This window comes from Pipistrellus hanaki (genome assembly GCF_964339955.1).
Source record: "Pipistrellus hanaki genome assembly, chromosome: 9".
NCBI lineage: Eukaryota > Metazoa > Chordata > Mammalia > Chiroptera > Vespertilionidae > Pipistrellus > Pipistrellus hanaki.
The window spans coordinates 30643650-30666943 of record NC_140511.1 but is presented as its reverse complement, the minus strand read 5'-3'; the positions used below and the strand labels follow the sequence as shown (position 1 = coordinate 30666943).

The following is a 23294-nucleotide window of genomic DNA, read 5'->3' as shown; positions in this document are numbered from 1 at the left end:
CTCCTTGGCCTTTCCAAAAAACCTCTGCATATGCAAATCCCCGGGTGTTTATTGGAATTCTTATGCTTAATCCCTGGGTGCCCTTGCCTAGAGGACAATGTAAACACATGTGTCCTCCCAAGATTACTCAGCCTACTGACTGTATCTAAATATAAAAATTCTAATATAAGCCTAAGGAGGCAAGTAATTGAGGCTGCCTGGCTTCGTCCACCTGGCCTTTCCTTAGAACTCCCCCTTCCCCCCCTCAGTGAAAATGTGTTGGAGTTCATCCATTGTTTAGGGGCTGCTGGTCAGCCTCTGCACAAAATTGTATATGGAACCACAAAAGATTCTGAACAGCCTCAGCCAGCCTGTGAAAGAGAGCCAAGGCTGGAGGTATCACATTACCTGATATCAAACTATACTATAAAGCTATTGTTACACCGTCACCCCACCCTGACTTCTCACTATAGTAATCAAAACAGCATGGTATTGATACAAGAACAGGAATTTAGATCAGTGGAACAGAATAGAAAGCACAGAAGTAAGCCCTCATGTTTGTCTTTATTTAATATTCGACAGAAGAGACAAAACTATCCAATGGGGTAAAGATAGTCTCTAATAAATGGTGCTGGGAAAATTTTTACATGTATATGCAAAAAATGATACTAGATTGTCAACTTACATAACACACAAGAATAAACTGAAAATGGATTATAAAAATCCTATAAGTAAAACGGCAATAAAATTTCAGACATTTCTCAGGGCAATATTTTTGCAAATATATCTCCCGAAGCAAGGGAAACAATAAATAAATAAATAAATAAACAAATGGGACTACATCAAACCAAAATGTTTTTGTACAGCAAAACCATCAACAAAATGAAAAGGGAACCCACTGAATGGGAGAACATATTTGCCAATGATATATCTGATGAGAGGTTAATTTCAAAAATATATAATGAAATCAAATAACTCAACACCAAGAAGAAAAACAACCCAATTTAAAAAAATGGGCAAAGGACCTAAATAGACACTTCTCCAAAGAGGGCATACAGATGGCCAATAGACATGAAAAAATGCTAAAAGTCACTAATCATCAAAGAAATGCAAATTAAAACCACAGTGATATATCACCTTAGGCCTGTCAGGATGGCTATCATCAATAAATCCATGAACAAATGGTGGTGAGGATGTGGAGAAAAGGAACCCTGTGCACTGTTGGTGGGAATACAGATTGCTGTAGACATTGTGGAAAGCAGTATGGAGATTCCTCAAAAAATAAAAATGGAACTGCATTATGACCCACTAATTCCACTTCTGGGAATATATCTGAAGAAACCCAATACACTAATTTGAAAGACTATATGCACCCCTATGTTCATTGCAACATTGTTTTCAATAGACAAGATCCAGAAACAGCCCCAGTGTCCATGAATAGATGAGTAGATAAAAAAGGCAGCAGCACATTTGCACAATAGAATACTATTTGGCTGCAAATAATAATAATAATAATAATAATAATAATAATAATTTTTTTTTTTAAATTACCTTTTGGGACAGCATGGATGGACCTAGAGATTATTATGCTAAATGAAGTAAGTCAGAGAAAGACAAATATATGACTTTATTTACATGTGGAAGCTAATGAACAAAATAAAGTGACAAAATAGAATAGTGGCATGGATACACGGAGCAGACTGACAGATACATGGATACATGGAGCAGACTGTTTGGGGTTCTGTATGAAAGAAGGTGAAAGGATTAAGCAAAAACCAAAACATTTATACAAAACATGGATTCAGTGGTCTGGTGATAGAGGAAAAAGGGTCAGGGGGGTAGGCGGAGGTCAGCAAAGAAGGGGGAGGGAGAGAGGAGAGCCTGTGCTTCCAGGAGTGGGCACACAGTGCAATGTGTGTTGAGTCCTATACTTGAAAACTATGGTGTTTTGAACCAGTATCACCCCAATAAATACAATTTTAAAAATTGTGTTTTTGCTTGGCTGGTGTTGCTCAGTGGTTGAGCGTCCACTCATGAACCAAGAGGTCACCAGTCAATTCCTGGTCAGGGCACATGCTCGGGTTGTTAGCTTGATCACCAGTAGGAGGCATGCAGGAGGCAGCCAATAGATTTTGATGTTTCTCGTTGATGTTTCTACTTCTCCCTCTCCCTCTCTAAAAACCAATTTAAAAAAATTGTATTCTTTTGTTACTATATTTTGAAAGTATACAATATAAATCCTATGTAAGTTGTTAAGGACTTAAAATTTACTGAATGGGGATTTTAATACTATTATTGTAAATACAATTTGAAATATTTTAACATAAATATAAAAAGTAATCACAGGAATTTTTTAAATTGAGAGTTACTTTTCTTGGCAGTTGATTTTTCAAATTAGAAGTTCAGATACACTGTAGAATTAAACATTTGAAGTTGGGATCATCATAGCTATGTTGCCTATTAATTTTTTTTAATTGCCCTAAGAATGGCAGATTGATTTTAGTAAAACCTCCATATTTAAAACCAGAAATTTATGAAGTTCAAGAAGTTAATGAGCTAGAAAAGAAATGTCTTTACATAATATATGATGCTTTGACATGTGGAATTTTCTTTTTTCTATTAAGGTGTATAAGTTGAAAATACCAATGAGCTGAATCTTCAAGGAAATAACAAATTTCCAGACAGAACATATTTAAAACACACAAAAACACACCAGCATCTACACATATATTTAATGAGGAATCAGTCTACTGATGAAAATTATATCTGGTAGCCAAAATATTGGTTACATAATTTAGTTTTTAAAGATATTCTGGTTAAACTAATTCTCACCCTTGCTTTTTAAGTGTATTACTATGCATGATGGATAGAGTTCAAGAGGTTCAGTTTAAGCTTATAAATATGGAGGGTGGGTATGTATGGGAGGGGGGGGCAATGGTAAAATATGTACACAGCTAATAATTTAATAAAAAAAAGTATAAATAAATAAATATGTTCACATTATTCCTTGCTAATCGAAAGGTTTCTCACTTGAATATAACTTTTAATATTGAAAATACTTGTAATTACCAGTAATTCTTGGTATGTCACAGCTTGGTATTTTGGATGAAAATATTTTTCTCTATGGAATATTTTGCACAGTGACATAATGATAGGCAATTCTATGAAAGTTTCAAGAGTCATAGCTCTTAAGAAAAGAATATGGCACTTCCCTTATCTGCTATTCAAAGATATGTTCACTGGGTCACATGTAACAATTCTCTGCACAGATCAGTTTCTGCACTTTTTCCCTTCAATGAGTGCAAATTGGAGCATGAAAACTTCAAAATACACTTTGAAAATCTACTTGCTGCAATAATTCTGCCATTTTCCATTTTTAATGTATCACATTTCAAAGTATTTTTATGTAAATCTGCCTTAATTGCTTGTTGATTTGAGATAAAGTCTGACTACACGTTAATTTCTAACTACTTTCAATTTTTGTTCGCCAGTAATTTTACACGGATTCCACATTTAGCAGGAACAGAACAAAACTTTCAGCTTGCAAAGCAAATTCAATCCCAGTGGAAAGAATTTGGCCTGGATTCTGCTGATTTAGCCCATTATGATGTCCTGCTGTCCTATCCAAATAAGACACATCCCAACTATATCTCAATAATTGATGAAGATGGACATGAGGTAAAGAAAGAAAAAAAAGAAAAGAAACTTCCCCATCTATTCTCTTCTAATACTTCCTATGAAAGAATGCACTATCCATCTGTAGTTATTGATAGAAATCAATATTATTGAAACCAGTAAATGATGCCTTGAATATTTCATTACCAGTATCAACTTCCTTATGCTGTTTGAATTTAATGCTGATGTTGGAAAGATTCTGTGAAATTAATATTTGATAACAGTTAATATTTTCTATTTTTTTAGTATTGTACACGAACTTAAACTATGAGGTATTAGTAAGCTCCCAAGTAACTAAAATTGATACATTTCTGAGAGGTTCAGACTATAAAAATTACTGCATAGATTGGGGGATGCTAGGAAAATCAGAGACCCAGTGGTTAATTTGAGCCCTAAAGTTTTTATTGGTTTTTAATGATTATGTCTCATATGGTCATGTGTTCAGCTCCATACCCAGAACTCAGATGTGAGTACTTGGAGGGAAAGTCTATAACATATCTAGTCTAAAGAATTACAATCTTGTTTGCAAGTTAGGACACATACTAAAAGAGAAGACAGCTCTGGCCAGTTTGGCTCAGTGGCTAGAGCGTTGGCCTGCGGATGGAAGGGTCCTGGGTTTGATTTCGGTAAAGGGCATATACACTGGTTGCAGGCTCTATCCCTGGCATTGATGTGTCTCTCTAACATTGATGTTTTCTCTCTGTTTCTTCCCTGCCTTTCCGTTCTCTCTAAATATCAATGGAAAAATAGCCTCCACGAGGGTCAACAACAAAAAAGGGAAGGGGGGGTGGAGGGGTAGGGGAGGGGTGGGAAGCAATCCATGTAATTGAGCTATTTCTTATCATGAAATATATTCAGTATGAAAGCTCAGAACTCATATATTGTTTGCTAGTTATAAGCATACCTTAGTTTTAGAACTGCCATACCTAACTAAAATAGTCCTCTTCAATCCAGGTAGCATCCTTCAGTTCTTTTCTTAGCTGGGGCTTCTAAATTTTATAAAGCTTCAAGTTTGCTTAGGTTGATTAGTGGTCAAGCTTGATCAATATTGATATTAAAAATATACATATGCTTAAATCTCTGTCCTGATCTATCAAATTTGGGGATTCTCTATGTACAATCAGGAAAATAGTAAACTTCCAGTCCTTTTTGTCTTCGTTAACTACCAATTTTGATTGTAGCTTTGCTTTTGTTATTCATTTCATTATTTTTGCCATTGCAAACATTTATGCAAGTCCTAAAACTTGTTACATAATATAAGCATATCATTAGTTGGTCCGAAGGTTGTGGGTTATTGTTAAGCTGATTAACATAATATAAGCATATCATGTAGAAGTTTCCTTTTGGAGGTTTTTCTGAATGGTGTTTGTTGCCTAAAGCTTCTTAATTTTTTTTTTTTAATTATACCATATAGTTTATCTTCATTTATGTTGTTTAAAAATTTATCTTTATTTTGAAAGTATTACAGATGTCTCTCTCTCTCTCTCTTTTTTTTTCTTCTTTTGCTATTGACCCCTTCCATCCAGCACCTCCCTCACTCCCTTTTAGGCCTTCACCACACTATGGCTATGCAAATCCTCTTATATAATAAAAGCCTAATATGCTAAGTATCCAGTCGTGGTAAGATGGAAAGACAGCTCTGGGCCAGAGTGAAAAGGCAGCTCCAGACTGTAGTGAAGGTGGTGCCAGCAGCTAGGGGAAGAAAGGCCCATTCTTGCACAAATCTTCATTTATCGGGCCTCTAGTATCTAATAAAAGGCTAATATGCAAATCGACCGGACAGCAGAACTCTAGTTGTTATGACACACACTGACCACCAGAGCGAAATGCTTAACGTAGGAGCTGCCTTTTGGTGGTCAGTGTGCGCCCACAGGGGACGCACCAGTCAGCCAAAAGCCAGGCTCACAGCTGGTGAGTGCAGCAGCGGTAGCAGGAGCCTCTCCTGCCTCCACAACAGCTCTAGGGATGTCCAACTGACAGCTTAGGGCTGCCCCCCATGGCCTAAGCCATGATGGACATCCCCCAAAGGCTTCTAGACTGCGAGAGGGTGCAGGTCGGGCTGAGGGGAGCCCTCCACACATTGCCCCCCCCCCCCCTCCGCCGTGAGTTCAGGAATTTTGTGCACCGGGCCTCTAGTATGCATATAAATTCTATGGTTAATCTCTTCTCCCCTTTATCCTCCATCTTCCCTCTGGGATTCCACTACTTTCATTTATGTTTTTATCCAAGTTACACCTGTCCATAAAGAATCACAGAATTGTGTAGTCCTCCAAAGTGTCTTGCTTCCTTCCTAGTTCCCCCTTTTCTGAGGCAATCACCTCAAACCTGAATTGATTCTTTTGATATTTACCACTGTTTCCTTAAATAGCATGCTTATATTGGTTGTGTTTCAGATCCAGGCATTATCTTTTGACATCCTGATAGTTCAGCTCCATTTTCATCCCTTTGTCGGAATGCTCCCTTGCTGTCTCCCCAGTAAGGGGAGAGGGAGAGATAAATATCCTTGCCAGAGGAAAACATTGATTATCTGACTCCTGCATGGCCCCAACCAGAGATTGAGCCTACAACCCAGGCATGTGCCCTGACCATGAATTGAACAGGTGACTTCTTGGTGCATGGGTCAGTGTTCAACCATTGAGCAACACTGGCCAGGACAAACTGTAACTTTTATTCTCCTTTGCAACACAAATTCCACTTCCCACAGGCAACAGATATTAGTGTTTTGTAGATTCCAGAAATATGTTAAGTATATACAGACACATTTTTTTTACCTTTGTTTATGTAGAGATAATATATAATAAAAATTGAACTACATGTTGACTGGTTTATCATAACAAGTAAATAGAAATTTGAGGGTCAAAATTGTTTTAGTTATGCTTAGAATAGTTAATTTAGGGCTATATTAGTGAATTTTGGAGAGTGAACAATGTTCACTGGTATATATATATATATATATATATATATATATATATATATATATATATATATGACCTGTGAAAAAGTCACCCAAAATGGTTATTTCCTTGACTTTAAAAAACTTTTTGTAGTTAGAATAACTCATAAATGCTTTGAAATCCACTTGCTCTGTAGTGCTATAAAACTGGAGATTAGTATAAAGGCAAATCAAGTGAGACAAGCTTGCATACTCCCTTGGCTGAAAGACTTGCTGATGTAGTGACTTCGTTTCTAGATGTATTTTTATTGCAGTTTAGTGTATTTTCTTTTATAATCCTTCCCAGTGATTCAGATGAGTTTGCACCCTGTGTGGATACCACAAAAATTATGAGAAATCTGGGAGATGGAGGATTTTTGGAGGATAGTAGTTTGGTTTTATGTTAGGTTCTGTCATCCTCAGGAGAGGTAGCTTACTAGTGCTCCGGTTTGTACAATATGTCATCTCAGATTCACTCCCCAGCTCCCATCACTTGTACTGCTGCGCTGGCATAGTGTTCAAAGGAAGTGGTGATAGCACATATCCTTGACTGGAGGGAATGTTTTAATCATTAATTTTGATATTTGCTGTAACTATGTTTAGTAGGAATCAGATTTTTCAATTTCCAAACTACAAAAAGACATAAACTAATATAATTAACCTAGCAAAAAATAAAATAGAATAAGGGAAAAGAAGCATTAGGGGGAGAAAAGGGAGAGTAAAAATCATGTAATAAAAAGGTGTAAGTGACCTTATGTCCTCTATAAGAGTAACTACAAAATCATTTCATTAGGAATTCCCTGGGGCAGTTTGTTTCCCCTCTACTGCAAGCCATCACTTTTTGTAGGACAGGTTTATTTCTAGTTTATTCTTAACCCTAAAGGATGTTGCTTTTTTAAAAAAAAATATATTTTTATTGATTTCAGAGAGGAAGGGAGAGGGAAAGAGAGATAGAAACATGAATGATGAGAATCATCCATCGGATCGGCTGCCCCATACTGGGGATGGAGCCTGAAAGCCCTGCATGTGCCTTTGACAGGAATTGAACTGGGAACCCTTCGGTCTGCAGGCTGATGATCTATCTACTGAGCCAAACCAGTTAGGGCAAGGATGTTGCTTTATGAAGGCCCAGCTTTTACGCAGAGGTCTCCTGTTACACTCTATCATTTGGGTGGCCTCTGGACTTGTTTTTTAATGCCTTTGCCCTCCCATGGAGTCCCAAGCTTTGATAGATCCATCTAAGGGGAAAAATGATTTTATTGCTCATCTCAGAATTCCTGCTTTCATGTTATTCTTTTGGCTTCTGTTTCTTCCTAACTTTCTTCCTCCCCTCACCCCCCCAACTGAATGATACACTTAAAAATATAATACTTTATGTTTGATTCAGTGTTTTCTTTTCAGGGTGAATGTTGTTTATATATCTAGATACTATCAGATATAGATTCCCCGAAAAATGTGGTTTTTGCTATTGAAGTGAACTTAATATCTAATGTGTTTCTAAGCTTTTATCTTTGCATTGTTCTAAGTCCATGGTCGGCAACTGCGGCTCACAAGCCACATGCAGCTCTTTGGCCCCTTGAGTTTGACTCTTCCACAAAATACCATGGCCTAGGGGAATCTATTTTGAAGAAGTGGAGTTAGAAGAAGTTTAAGTTTAAATAATTTGGCTCTCAAAAGAAATTTCAATCATTATCCTGTTGCTGTTTGGCTCTGTTGACTAATGAGTTTGACGACCACTGTTCTCAGTGACTATGATTAGCATGCAATATTACTTTTTATTTTTAGAATAAAATGTTTCTTCTAAAACAAAGCTGGTATATATAGATTTTCTCAGGGTCTGTAATTCCTTCATCTCATAAAAGCCTACCATAGCTTCTAGCACAGTGCTGGGTGTTTGATATGTATTTTCAAAATACTGAAGGATTGATTAGCCCTCTACTGACAAAAAAGATAATACACGGTTATCCTTATTTAATTGTAGAATCTGAATTTACCTGATTTACTTTTGATTATTCTATTTCTCTAGATTTTCAATACATCGTTATTTGAACCACCTCCTCCAGGATATGAAAATATTTCAGATGTGGTGCCACCTTACAGTGCTTTTTCTCCACAAGGAATGCCAGAGGTAAAAATCTAATGCAATAAACAATACAAACAAACAAACAAATAAAAAAACAACAGCATCCCTCATACATCCAGGCAATAATTAAGGGGGCATTAAAAGGTTTTCTGATACATTCCACATTAATCCTTTTTCACACTTAAGAAACTAAAATTTCTTACTAAAAAAAGAGGAATATTTATTATTGTGTTCATAGTATGTTTTAAGATAAAATTTACTACATGATATGCATAAATCAAAATGTACATTTATTGACTTTTGACAAATGCCTATACCTGTGCAATTCATACTCCATCTATATATAGGCTATTACTTCCAAAAGTGCTTTATGCCCCTTCTCAATCAACTCCACACACCCCAAGGTCACCATTGTTCTGATATTTTTGCCACTGTTGATTAGTTTTGCCTATTCTAGAAATTCATACAAATGGAATTGTATAGCATGCAATCATTTGTTTCTAGTCCTTTTTTGTGTGAAACATAATCTCTGAGAGTCACATTTTAGCATTTATCGAAATTTGTTTCTTTTTACTGCCAAGTAATTACTATTGTATGAAAATACAATATCTCACTGTTGTATAGCACTGAAATTTTCAAATAATTCAAATAGTCATATTGTTGCCATTTTCAAATGAAGAGCATGAAGGACCATCCTAGAGAGTTTTACGTGATTTGCCCAGTAAAGCACTGTGCAAACAGTCATCTGAAATTGTACAACTAACCCCCAGGTATTTGCACAGTATTTTGCTTTTTATGAGAAAGCTATATTTGAAACAGTTGAATATAATCTATTAGTATATTTTATAAGTTTTCTCTCCTGCTATAATATTTAATATGAAGTAAATTCAAGTTTGAACACATGAATTTTAAAATGCCTAGGATGTATTCACAAGAAGTTGCTAATTCATATTATTTTTATTATTTTCGAATGTATTTGATTAACTTATTTATAATTTTAAAATGTCACAAACTTAGAAGGATTATTTTTGTTGTATGAAATTTGCTTTAAATGAATATTTGATATTTTACCTAATGATATATATTGGAAAAAATTTCCCTAAAATTTTCACATAAACAGAATGTTTGTAATTATTTAATAATTTTATAGTTGACATGAGATAGAAATAAGGGATATAACAGTCAGCAATATTGTTTCTTAAATATTTGTTATTCATCTCTATTGGCTTAAATATTGCAAATACCTTCTAATTTTTTCACCTATTTGTTACTTACGTTGTTCTTTATTTAAAATAAATCTTTAGTTTTGATATTGTATAATTGTTGTCTTTATGTTTATACAATATGGATCTCCATTATTAATCCCCTCCATTATTTATAGAGATATGTTTGTATAAGTGGAATATAAAAAAGCATGAATACATGTTTGTTATAAAAATAGCATAATACTACCAGATTGGAGTTAAATGTGTGTGTGTGTGTACACAATGATATATAATAGCAAACATTATAACAAATTTAATTTAAAACAGACATAAAAATAAATAAAATAAAATAAAATAAAGTACATTTTAAAAATCTTTGAGTTAAATGAGTGTGAACTAGTTGAAGAACACTGAAGTTTATTGATCAGTGAGAATATCCTATCTAATAAAGAGGGAATATACTAATTGACCCTCATGCTGTCACAAAGATGGTGGCGTCCACAGCTAATAAGGAGGAAATATGCTAATTGAATGCCCCACCCTCAAAGATGGTGGGGCCCACAGACACAAGATGATGGTGCTCAGTCCCCTCAGCCCCCTAGCCACCCTAGGGCTGCCCCAGGCTCAAGTAACCAAGGCCGGCTGAGGCTTACACTGCCGGCAGTGGCAGCAGCAGAGGTGTTATGGGGTGTCACCTTCCTCTGATCACTGGGTTGCCTCCCGCTGCTGAAGTCTCCTAGACTGTGAGAGAGGGCTGGCCAGGCTGAGGCACCACCACTTCCAGTGCATGAATTTTCATGCATCAGGCCTCTAGTTATGTATAAAGAGACATTGTATTTTTGGATGGGAAGACAGGGTTATAAGGAGGAAAGTATACCCACATTAGTTTTGGCTTTTCACTATAAAACTCCCTAAATAATTTTTGAACTTCGACAGAATGATTCTACTCATAAAAGAGTTATAGTGATTATTAATTCACATTTTTCAAGTATACTTACACCGTTCCAGATTAATAGGACGGAAGGAGCATAAGTTTCTTCATGGGACTGCTATTTGTGTTCAAATATTAGATGAGTTTGCTGGCTGGTATGCCTCACTGGGTCCCCTGAAACCCAGCCAAAGGAGTGTTAATTCTTTTAAAATTATGTCTGTTTGTCTGTATGTTTAAGGTATTTCCTGTTAGTCATTTTGCATCTTCATCTGAATCCTCTGGAGTATGAAATTCTGGGTTTTGCATTAGCCTATTTGAAATTAGCAATTTGACAATGTGCAGTCTAATCTAGGGTTCTCAAAGTTTAGCACGAATCAACATAATCCAGAGCGTTTGTAAAGCTCAGATTCTGGTTCCTATCCCCTGAGTTTCAGTAGGTTATGGATGAAGGTTGAGAGTTTGTTCCCACGGTCCCAGGTGATGTTGATTCTGAGGGTTCAAGAACCATGCTTTAAATACCACTGGTCTTGCCTGTCAGTTTTGTGTTCTATTAACAAGAGCAGAAAGAAGGAAGCTTGAAAGAAATGGAAAATTCTAGGCTAACAGTGCAAGATTGTATTTATTCCCAGTCATAGAACAATGGTGCAGTGTAAATTTTACAAGGTCGTTGTCTGGAAACAAAGCTTTTTTTTTTCTTTCTAATTCACAGTGGCAACTTGCATATTTATCACAGTGTTTTCATTTTCAAAGTCTATGTCATTTTTAAATGACTGTCTTCCTTAGTCCCTTCTCTACTATAATTTGTTTTGTGAAAACTGCAGATTTATAAAAATAAAAAAAAATAGCCAAAATTTATAGAGATTTAAAGTAATAGTCTTTAAATAGGTATAAATTTCAAGTAGCATACAGAAAAACAAAATTCACTAAAATCAAATAATTGCTTCATTACTCTGTAGTCACAGTTAGAATGAGAGTGAACTCCAAAGAGGCCTAACAGTGATAAATCAGACATACAGAACTATCATTAATGGTGCATTAGCATTACATTGTATTAGGAGGGATAAAAGTAATCCTCTTACTGAAGCAAAGATTCAATTGCCACCTTCTCCATAGACTTTCCTTTCGTCCTTTTTATTTAAAATGGTCCTGCCTGAATACCAGTTAATTGTTTGCCTACTCTATTTAAACTATTTAAAATATTTTTTCTACAGCACCTGTCATCTTTTAATATACTATGTCATTTACTTAATAACTTGATTGTTTATTATCTTATCTCTCCTTCCACATGTGTGTAAGTTCCTTCAAGGTCAAGAATTTGGCATATCTCTAATTTCTGAAACTCTACGGAGCACATAATAAATTCATATATATATATATATATATATATATATATATATATATCTTCAGATTTATGAAATCTGAGAATATACTTGGAAACAACTTCATTTTAGTATCATTATAAATTTGTTGTGCATATGCCATGAGAAATGTAGTCAAAGAGGGAAACAAAGATGTTAGAAATTGTCTAGGGACAGGGGCTTCAAGCTAGAATGTGTGAAGACTTTCCAGTGACAGGCATGGGACCATTTTAAAGAGATGAGTTGCATCATCTGTTTCTCAGTGTACTCTCGGATGGAATTGGGAACTGTCCTGTGGTGAGATCCTGCTGGTACTCTGTCACCATCTCCTTATTTAGAGTCATTTTTCTCTCTCTTATTAATGAAAGACATCTTCCACCCATTCTAAAACAATATAAAGCATATTTTTGATTTATAAAAAAAATCCCCGTGGCTCCTCACAAAGAGATGCTAGTGCAAGATTCTAACAGTTTGCTGGGTAACAAAAGATTTGACAAAACATTTGTCAAAATTCAAGCTGAGCCTAATTGAGTTTCCTACTGGCATCGTTAGAATTAACTTGGGTTATAGATCAGTGTATGATTTGGAGGTTGTAACGTGGAAGGAATTTAAATAATTTAGTCAAGATTTCATGACAAAAAGTTTTTCATTTCTAAACAAAGGTTTCTGAGAACTTATATCTAAAAACAGGAAGTATGAACAGAACTGATGCTGAGTCCTGTTTCATTCTAGCAATAGTGTGTTCATTCACAGATCCCTGGCCTAATTTTTAATATTTCATGGCATCAAGATAAATTTTTCAAGTATAATTTGATGCTTAAGTACTATTTATAAAAATTGTAATGATGTTGTTAGACTCAGTTAGATACTGCTATTATTATAACTTACTTCTGGAGAATTTTCATTACACAGATAGCCTGTCATAGGCAATACTTTTTTATTGTTTTGTTTTGTTAATTCTCACTGAAGGATATTTTTCCATTGATTGTTAATAAAAGTGGAAGGGAAGGTGAGTAGGGGAAAAAAAGAGAAAGGAAGAGAGAAACATCAACATGAGGGAAACACATCCACTGGTTGCCTCCCCCCATGCACCCTAACCTGGGCTGGAGATTGAACCTGCAACCGAGGTATGTGCCCTTGACTGGGAATCGAGTCCTTAACCCTTCGGATGTAGACCAATGCCCTAAACACTTCCTAATGCTGGCCAGGGAGGAAATACATATTTTTAAAAATTCAATTTACATGTTAATCAAGGGAAATTTGCCAGTGATTACTAAAAGACTTTCAAGCATACCCAGAGACTGAAATGGAATTTACTAGCCACATGCTAAATGTTAATTAAGTAGTGTTCTCTTGGGATCAAAATTTTTGGCAGGGATGAGTAGGAAGCTGGACTAAGCAGAGGGAGAAGTTTCACCTCCATGCCAGCTCACGACACCCTCAGCTGACACGACAGGCAGCTTTGGAGTCAGAATTGCCCATCATATTGGTCCTGGGTTGGACTAAGATTTCCAGGTCTTAACACTTCCACGTCTATCAGTCATTGAATGTGTTGCATACTAAAAAAAGGACATGACTTATTTGAGCAAGGTGGCTGACACCAGAGGGCTGTCTGCTGAGAACCTTCCCTGCAGCTGGAGCAAGAACCTCTCACTGACGTGACATCTGGCAGCACATGCCAGTGCCCAGCACAGATACTTTTACTTTAGAGGAGAATTTTTTTGGGGAAGAGGGACAGAAGTTGGGGGTGGGGGGAGACAATGATAAAATTCTGACTAAAGAGAATAGTGTATTTCTGTATTTTTTTTAAATCACTTTAAAAAAATATATATTTTATTGATTTTTTTACAGAGAGGAAGGGAGAGGCATAGAGAGTTAGAAACATCAATGAGAAACACTGATGAGCTGCCTCCTGCACACCCCCTACCGGAGATGTGCCCGCAACCAATGTACATGCCCTTGACCAGAATCGAACCTGGAACCTTTCAGTCCACAGTCCGATGCTCTATCCACTGAGCCAAACCGGTTTCAGCTAAAATCACTTTTTTTTTTTTTTTAATGTATTTCATTGATTTTTTACAGAGAGGAAGGGAGAGGGATAGAGAGCTAGAAACGTCGATGAGAGAGAAACATCGACCAGCTGCCTCTTGCACACCCCCTACCGGGGATGTGCCCTCAACCAAGGTACATGCCCTTGACTGGAATCGAACCTGGGACCTTTCAGTCTGCAGACCGACGCTCTACCACCGAGCCAAACCGGTTTCGGCTATTTCTGTATTTTTAAAACGATGATATTGAATAGTAAATTGTAATAGTCTTTAAATTTTTTTGGACACAAAAAGTGAGGAAAAATTCCTGGAAAAAATGTTACTACTTATATACTGGAAATTGCATCATCTGCAACTTCTTAAAGTTATGATAAAAAATTTTAGATGCCAACTTAAAAATACTGTTTTTCAGAGTCAGTGTAGGAAGTAGGTGAGCAAAATATGGTTAAAGACTATTGATCTAATCTAAAAGACCATTTTACAAATGAGAGTCCAGTCATATGCCACTTGGGACATGTTCTGGAAAGTGCATTGTTAGGCGATTTCGTCATTGTGTAAACTTCATAGAGGCACTTACACAAACCTAGACAGTAGAGCCAATGACACACCTAGGTTATATGTTGTGTCTCTGTTGTCTATGCTGTCCCTCATTGACAGAAATGCCATATGTGGCAAGTGACTATATTGAAACTCAGAGATGTTGTAAGACTTGCACATAATCATACTAATGATGTGAAGCCAGACCTTAGAGCAGTGGTATTACCTGACCTCTGACCTTTCTCCCTTACCTAGTGGTTGTGAAGACTCATTAAGCTACTGTTTCTGAACGCACTCCAAAGAGAATAAAGCTCTCATCAAGGACTTCTTAACCTAAGGTGTCTGGACCCCTTTAAATTGCATGCAGCAGTGTGTATAGTTATATGCATTTCCTTCCTGGGGAATATTTCTATGGCTTTATAGCTGCTATAGAGGAGACATATATTAAAAACAAACAAAAAACCTTGCTGTTAAATTCCTATGTCTAATCCAGCTAATTGCCATCTGAATGCAAGTTCTTTCTCCCTGAATCTTTTATCTGAGGCTCATGCTTCTCTGACCCTCCTGTGTGCTCTTGCCTCTTCCCTATTTCAAAATGTGAAATAGTGCAGAGCAACCTGCTTGTATTCGGTTTCACTTGTTCTAAGTCATGCATGATCTCAACAGGGTGACCTGGTGTATGTGAACTATGCACGAACGGAAGACTTCTTTAAACTCGAGCGGGATATGAAAATCAATTGCTCTGGGAAGATTGTGATTGCCAGATATGGGAAAATTTTTAGAGGAAATAAGGTAAAAATCATCTCCTTTTTGTTTCCCACAAATATAAAGTTATATTGTATCATATATGTAGACTCATATCCTTAAAACTTTTTGAGGATCATGATCTTCTGTTCTGTAACATGCCCACTTTATAGCGAGGACACCTCTGCTAACTCATAGACTTGGTTTTTGTCTTATTAATATATATTTTTTATTGATTTCAGAGAGGAAGGGAGAGAGAGGGAGAGATAGAAACATCAATGATGAGACAGAATCATTGATTGGCTGCCTCCTGCATGCGCCCTACTGAGGATTGAGCTCATAACCTGGGCATGTGCCCAGACTGGGAATCAAATCTGTGACCTCTTGGTTCATAGGTTGATGCTCAATCAACTGAGCCATGGTGGCTGGGCTAGACAGCGGTTTCTTTTAAAATTTATTTATTTAATATTTTTACTGATTTCAAAATGTATGAATAATCACACCAAGCGGAGAGGAAGGGAGAGATAGAAACATAATGATGAGAGAGCATCACCGATTGGCTGCTCCTGCATGCCCCCCACTGGGGATTAAGCCTGCAACCTGAGCATGCACCCCTGACCGGATCGAACTGGGTACCTTCCAGTCCACAGTCCAATGCTCTATCTACTGATCCAAACCAGCTAAGGCTAGACAGAGGTTTTGATGGGCCATTGCAATATGGCTAGTGTGATAGATCAGGGAGGATAGAGCAGATTTTTTCCATGCCTACAAATTATGCCTTTGATCTACAAAGAAGTGAGTGCTGGATTTGTTGTTAACCTTGATTTGGCAGCTTTTATTATAACATTAACTTTGAAAATATTTACTACATTTAATTTTAACACATTGCAGACCAGTAGTTTTATTGCTAGCTTTACCCAGTGGCCAGTTTCTGTTGAATGAGTACAAAAAAATAAGTTTTACATAAATATTAAAGGCATGCTTTAAAATTAAATACCCATTGCATTTTATAGTTACTTATTACATGTTCTTACCAGCTAATATCTTTTATTTTTTTAAACATATTTTATTGATTTTTCACAGAGAGGAAGGGAGAGAGATAGAGAGCTAGAAACATCAATGAGAGAGAAACATCGATCAGCTGCCTCTTGCACACCCCCCACCAGGGATGTGCCTGCAACCAATGTACATGCCCTTGACCGGAATCGAACCCGGGACCTTTCAGTCTGCAGACCGACGCTCTACCACTGAGCCAAACCGGGTTCGGCACCAGCTAATATCTTTTAAAGATTCTTGTGATTGGTTACAAGCTTTAGAACAGAAAACGAGAATTCTCCTGATCCATCTGCAATGTGTTAATATGAATTGTTATAGGTAATGAAAGAAACCAGTTTATATATACATAGCAGTTTTTAAAGTTATGATCACTTGATTTGTGATCATAACTTTAAAGCCTAAGTGACCACTACAGTAGAACAACCAGCCGCTATGATGCACACTGACCACTAGGGGGCAGACACTCAATGCAGGAACTACCCCCTGGTGGTCAGTGTGTTCCCACAGGGGGAGTGCCACTCAGCCAGAAGCCAGGCTCACAGCTGTGAGTGCAGCGTCAATGGCAGGAGCCTCTCCTGCCTCCGGGGCAGCGCTAAGGAGCAGCAAGCAGGCAGGTGGTAAGGAATGAGGGGTTCTGGACAGTGAGAGGGCACAGGCCTGGCTGAGGGGACCACCCCCCAGTGCATGAATTTTGCGCACTGGGCTTCTAATATGTGTGTGTGTGTATATATATAATTTTTTTTGTTCCCTCCTTCTTGGAAATTTCAAATGTATTCCCTTTCAACCATAGAAAAAATGGGAATCTGGCAGGCTTGTTGTGCTTTTAGACTAGTGACTAGTGGAAGAAAAACAGCAGTACTTGCTATCACTAATGGGTACATTATCCACATGTACTACTTTTAGGGCTGACAGTTTAGAGCCTGTAGTAGGGTGGGGAAAAGCACTTCTCTGTGAATTATTCTTTGTTGTAGGACTAATGATAAAAGGTTAAAAATAAAAAGTTTGGTCAAAACCGGTTTGGCTCAGTGGTAGAGCGGAGGTCTACGGACTGAAAGGTCCCAGGATCGATTCCGGTCAAGGGCATGTACATTGGTTGCGGGCACATCCCCGGTAGGGGGTGTGCAAGAGGCAGCTGGTCGATGTTTCTCTCTCATCGACGTTTCTAGCTCTCTATCTCTCTCCCTTCCTCCTCTCTGTAAAATATCAATAAAATATATTAAAAATAAGAAATTTGGTTACTTACTTAAGGATAATTTTGAGAAATGATATAACCAGATTTGAAACAATCAACCTGCAGTAAGACACATTGTGTTTCACAGGTTAAGAACGCCCAGCTGGCGGGGGCCAAGGGACTCATTCTGTACTCAGACCCTGCTGATTACTTTGCTCCTGGGGTGGCATCCTATCCAGACGGTTGGAATCTTCCTGGAGGTGGTGTCCAGCGTGGCAATGTCTTAAATCTTAATGGTGCAGGCGACCCTCTCACACCTGGTTACCCAGCAAACGGTGGGAAACTTAACACTTTAAGTGATTTTATGAAAGGACTTCCTTTGACAACATAGTATGTCTTTTTCTTATTCTGTTTGCATCTAAGAAAAAAAAAATGAAAGAGGTTTGAACTCTGAATATTATCAATTCCGTTCCCTTGTCCTTGTTTGGAGCCCTTGGGCCTGATGGGTTTTGGAATTCAGACATTTAAAAGTACTGCAGTGCACATACCGTACATTGTGTAATACTTAAAGAGAGGCTGGGACAATACAGGAAGGAAATATATGGCTAATCACACCAAACTGGGTCAAAGAAGCAGTATGAGTAGCCTGTGTCTGCCTAAGTCAGATTTTGTTGTCAAATGAATTTACGTCAAATCAGGTTGTGTTGCCAAGTGACTGTCCTCTAAATGCATGGTTTTCGCAGTTTTGGAATTTCACAGTCAGGGATAAAGGATAGTAGAACAGAAGCTCTATAATCCCTTGAAACGGGACATTTCGAACACAGAGTTCAGAAAATGCTTAGTACATCTTTGTGATATAAAGACAATATAACTTTCAAGCAGTGTTTCCCAAAGGCCAGCTCTTCACCTGCATTAGCAATCCTTCAAGCTTGGTAGTATTGTTCTCTCTATTTGACAGAAGGTGGGCATGAGGCTAGCAGAAGGAAGCAGTGTGCCCCAGATTATGACACCACTAAATGAGCAGTGGGGGTTCAGAGTCAGGCAGTCTGGCTCCAGAGTCCACATGCTTGTCTGGTGCTGAGATAGTTCCCTATACAATTGTAGATCATTAACAAGGGGAGTGAATCCATTTGAATGTGCTTAGTTTGTGTGGTTTAAAACTAACTGAGCTGTATAACTTGGATAAAATCTGTTGCCAAGTGTCTGTTGTTGTTGTTTTTAATTCTTTATCTCTTTACCAAATTGTAGATTCCTCTAAAGCTTATGTACTTTGACTTTATAAATCACATAAATATACTGAGACTTATGTCACCGTCTAATTTAAAATGATATTTTTTTAGGAAGGAAAGTCATGTCATTGAATTCCCTTTGGTGCTGTATTTCTTTATATATATTATTGATTTGAGAGAGAAAGAGAAACATCAATTTGTTGTTCCACTTATTTATAATTCATTGGTTGATTTCTTGTATGTGCCCTGACTGGGGATCAAACCCATAACCTTGGCATATGAGGACAATGCTCTAACCAACTGAGCTACTTGGCCAAGGCCTGCTCTATTCTTTAAAAAAAAAAAAAAAAAAAAAAAAAATTTAACTTTTTATTATGGGTCAGTTCAAAAATATATATTATACATAATATACATAACATATAGCATATAATGCATGATAAAGGTAATTATCAACAATCAATTGTCAATCTTGTTCCATCTGTTCATCCCCATTTGCTTATTTATTTGTTTATTGTTATTGCTCTAGAGCACATGTGTCAAACACAAGGCCCGCGGGCCAAATCCAGCCCGCCAGGCCTTGCAATGTGGCCCGCACCGCACTGTCATCACTGCACTCTGCTGTCAGTTTATGACATTGTCAGTTTATGACTGTTCAGTAAACCATTCGGCCCGCGATTTAGGCTGGATTTTAGATTTTGGCCCCTTCTCTGATTGAGTTCGACACCCCTACTCTAGAGAGAATTTTAAAACAAATGTCATGTGACATATTGTCATTTTACCCATAAAAAGAAAAATATTTTGTAATCATGTGAAGTTCTTAGTAGATAATTTAAAATTTGGGGGGGAAAAAAGAAAAATTGCTTTCATTATTTTTTAATCTAAAGAAATGACAGAATGTTTCTATTTTGAAGTTGTTTATAAGCACTAAAATTCACAGTTTTTTAGAGTTCAGTTCAATAAATTATAAAACTCGCATACATCTATGTTACTCCTTATAAAATTTAGCGCATTGCACTTTCATGAGTTCAGAAAGCTCTGGTTGTTTTTACTGCACACTCAGAAACAACCACTTTCTGATGTCTGTCACCATTGGTTAGTTTGCTTGGTTTGGGGCTTAATATAAAATCAATAAAACAGTATGTATTCTTTTATGCCTTGCTGCTTTTACTCAGTATAATGATTTGAGATTTATCCATGTTATATTAGTAATTTGTTCTTTTTGTTGTTGTTAATCGTCACCCAAGGATATTTTTTATATTGAATTTTAGAAAGAATTGAAGGGAGGGACTGGGAGAGAATGAGAAATATCTATGTGAGAGAGACACATTGGTTGCCCCCTGCATGCACCTTGACAGGTTTGGTGGTGGAACCCACAACCCAAGTTCATGCCCTTGATAAGGAATTAAACCCGAAATCCTTTGGTGGGCGGGCTGATGCTCTAACCACTGAACACAACAGCCAGGGCAGTAATTTGTTCCTTTTAATGACTGAGTAGCATTGTAATGACTACAGATTATTTATTCATTCTCCTGTTGACTGACACCTGGACTGTGTCCAGTATTTGGCTAAGATAAATGGGGCTATTCTAAGCAGTTTGCATAAATCTTTTTGTGGAGATATGATATGTTGTCATCTTTTTTATGAGAGACAGAAATCCTGGGCCATAGCGCATTTCTGTTTTAAATTGCTTTTCAAAAGAGTTATCCAATGTGACTGCACAATTTTACACACTCACAAGCACTGTATGAGGTTTCCGCCGCTCTGCATTCTGGCTAAATTGCCTGTCTTTTTATTTCAACAATTCCAGTAGATGCAATATGAAAATATCTCTAACATGGCTTACAGAAAACATTTTGAGAAGGACTGACTTTTTATTCTTTCAGAATATGCTTATCGACGTGAAATCCCAGAGGCTGTGGGCCTTCCAAGTATTCCTGTCCATCCGATTGGATACTTCGATGCACAGAAGCTCCTGGAGTAAGTTTGTAAGAAACAAGCAGATGGCGTACATCTCTTTATTGGTAGTCTTCAACTTTTAAACTTTTATATCCATTATTTGATATTGAAATCCTCTGAGGTGGGTGAAACACTTAATTATATCACCATGGTATAGAATAATGGTTCTGTTCTGGAATTTACTTTACATATCAGTATGTCCTGTTGATCAGCTGTGAAAATGAGCCTTTCAGATCTTCAAATGCAGGGAGCATAACTGATCAACTGCTCCAGCCACTGTGCCTAGAAATGCATCCATCACCCTGTTTGTGTGAGGGCCATGCTTCCCAGCTGCTCCCAGTCATCACCTGAGGGCCTCAGGGATGCTAAACCAGGCCCATGATGGAAAGCACTGACTCTTCTGATGGGAAATTTTGCCCCAGGACTCTCTGACATCCTTGCTCAACTTGATGCTACCACCCACCCAGCACTCTTTTCTTCTTCTCTTTCTTTTTACTCCATATCAGACCTGCCTAGGTGTCCAATGGCTTTCTCAGTCTTCCCTATATCCCTTGCTATTTTCCTCAGGGATCTCTCCATTAATAAATCTCCTGCTTATCTAATCCTCTTATTGTCTACTTCTTGAGGACCTGGAATAATTCACTGATAGCAATTTCCATTTTGTTTTCCTTTCTGTTCCTCTTTCCCCTATGCTTTCATCATTGAAATGCCTCCACAAGGTGTTACTGCTTAACCTGGCACTGGGACTCTTTCTCGCCCTGCTTTCTCGTGTCTGCGTGTCCCTTGTTCTTCCTTATCCTTTAGGACCCAAGAGAACACTGACTTCTGAAAGTAGAATTGCTAGAAACCAGAGTGTCTGGTCAGTTAGTCAGACACTGTGGTCCCTAGTGTCTTTGAGTTCAAGACATTCTTGATCATTTTATTTTAGGGACTATAAGAAAACGCTGTATAACTTAGTGCAGTGAGGAGGCTGACATCAGGGAGTTGGCAGGATCTTTCCAATTTAAATAATAGCACCCTGGTCTTTTTATCTTTTTATGTTAGCTTTACCACTTGGATTAGGATTCAGGGTTGGGCTCATATTTTTAGGGCAACATTGTCTAAATATATTTATAAAGTCTAAATATTCCTGGTATTTAAAAGATAATAGTGAATAGAATAAAAGCAATTTTAGAATTACTTCTGATAGTGAAAAACTATAAACTACACAAATCTTCAATAACTGATAAGTAGTCAAATATATCATAGGCTATGATAGTACTGGAAGCCATTAAAATGCATATTGTACTGGAAACATGCATATGCTATACTATTAAGGGGAAAATAGATTTCAAAACAATGTATAGTGTAATTGAAATTATGTAAAAGGAGATATATTGACACAGTTCAAAATTCAAAGGGCTATACTGGAAGAAGTTTCCTTTTTATCCATTTCCACCCCAAAGGTATTCAATGTTATTACTGTAGAATATATCATTCTACATCCAAAACAACACACGGATGTGATAGCCAAACATCCATTGGCTGCCTCCTGTACACCCTTTTCCCCCTACAGGCATCGAGCCAAAGCCCAGGCATGTGCCTTGACTGGGAATTGAACCAATAACCTTTCAGTGCACAGGAAAATGACTAACCAACTGAGCCATACTGGCCAGGACTGCAGTAAAGAGTGAAATGGCATATTATCGGCAAAGCACTTTGCACTATTGCTGACTCATAGAAACTATTATGAACAGACACTCAAGAAAGCAAGTTTGCCGAAACTGGTTTGGCTCAGTGGATAGAGCGTCAGCCTGCGGACTGAAAGGTCCCGGGTTCGATTCCAGTCAAGGGCATGTCCCTTGGTTGCGGGCACATCCCCAGTAGGGGGTGTGCAAGAGGCAGCTGATCGATGATTCTCTCTCATCGATGTTTCTAACTCTCTCTTTCTCTTTGTAAAAAATCAATAAAATATATTAAAAAAAAAAAAAGAAAGCAAGTTTATTGACACTTGAACTTGCAACTTCACAATTACCCCCAGCTATTAATACTTTTTGTTTTCAACAGGAAAATGGGTGGGACAGCACCTCCGGACAGCAGTTGGAAAGGAAGTCTCAAAGTGCCCTACAACGTTGGACCTGGCTTTATTGGAAACTTCTCTACACAGTTAAGAGACTTTTTATTTTAACTCTCTTTAGGGCGGACACCTCTTTTTTTTTTTTTTTTTTCATTACAAAATAAGCAATTATTGAGGATGATTTAAAAAAGTAAGACCTATCTAGTATCAGCAGGAAACAAAGTCACAGGTTGAAGAGACTACACTTACATCATTATAGTCGGACAGGTGGCCAATGTAATTTTTGTCTGCATGCCTTTAGAAATCTTTTAAACAATAATGTAAGATTTAAAAA

At 37.3% G+C, this 23294-nt stretch overlaps 1 protein-coding gene across 2 annotated transcripts in view; it reads left to right on the top strand.

Annotated features, from left to right (window-relative positions):
• The window catches only part of LOC311627915 (glutamate carboxypeptidase 2), a 49294-nt gene that overhangs the window by 6426 nt on the left and 19574 nt on the right, over window positions 1-23294 (top strand). For both annotated transcript variants that reach the window (XM_084894644.1, XM_084894645.1), the window contains exons 3-8: window positions 3471-3657; window positions 8613-8714; window positions 15415-15540; window positions 17868-18054; window positions 20832-20925; window positions 22951-23049. In XM_084894644.1, coding sequence (XP_084750770.1) covers window positions 3471-3657; window positions 8613-8714; window positions 15415-15540; window positions 17868-18054; window positions 20832-20925; window positions 22951-23049 — 795 coding nt within the window. The remainder of the gene's footprint in view (window positions 1-3470; window positions 3658-8612; window positions 8715-15414; window positions 15541-17867; window positions 18055-20831; window positions 20926-22950; window positions 23050-23294) is intronic.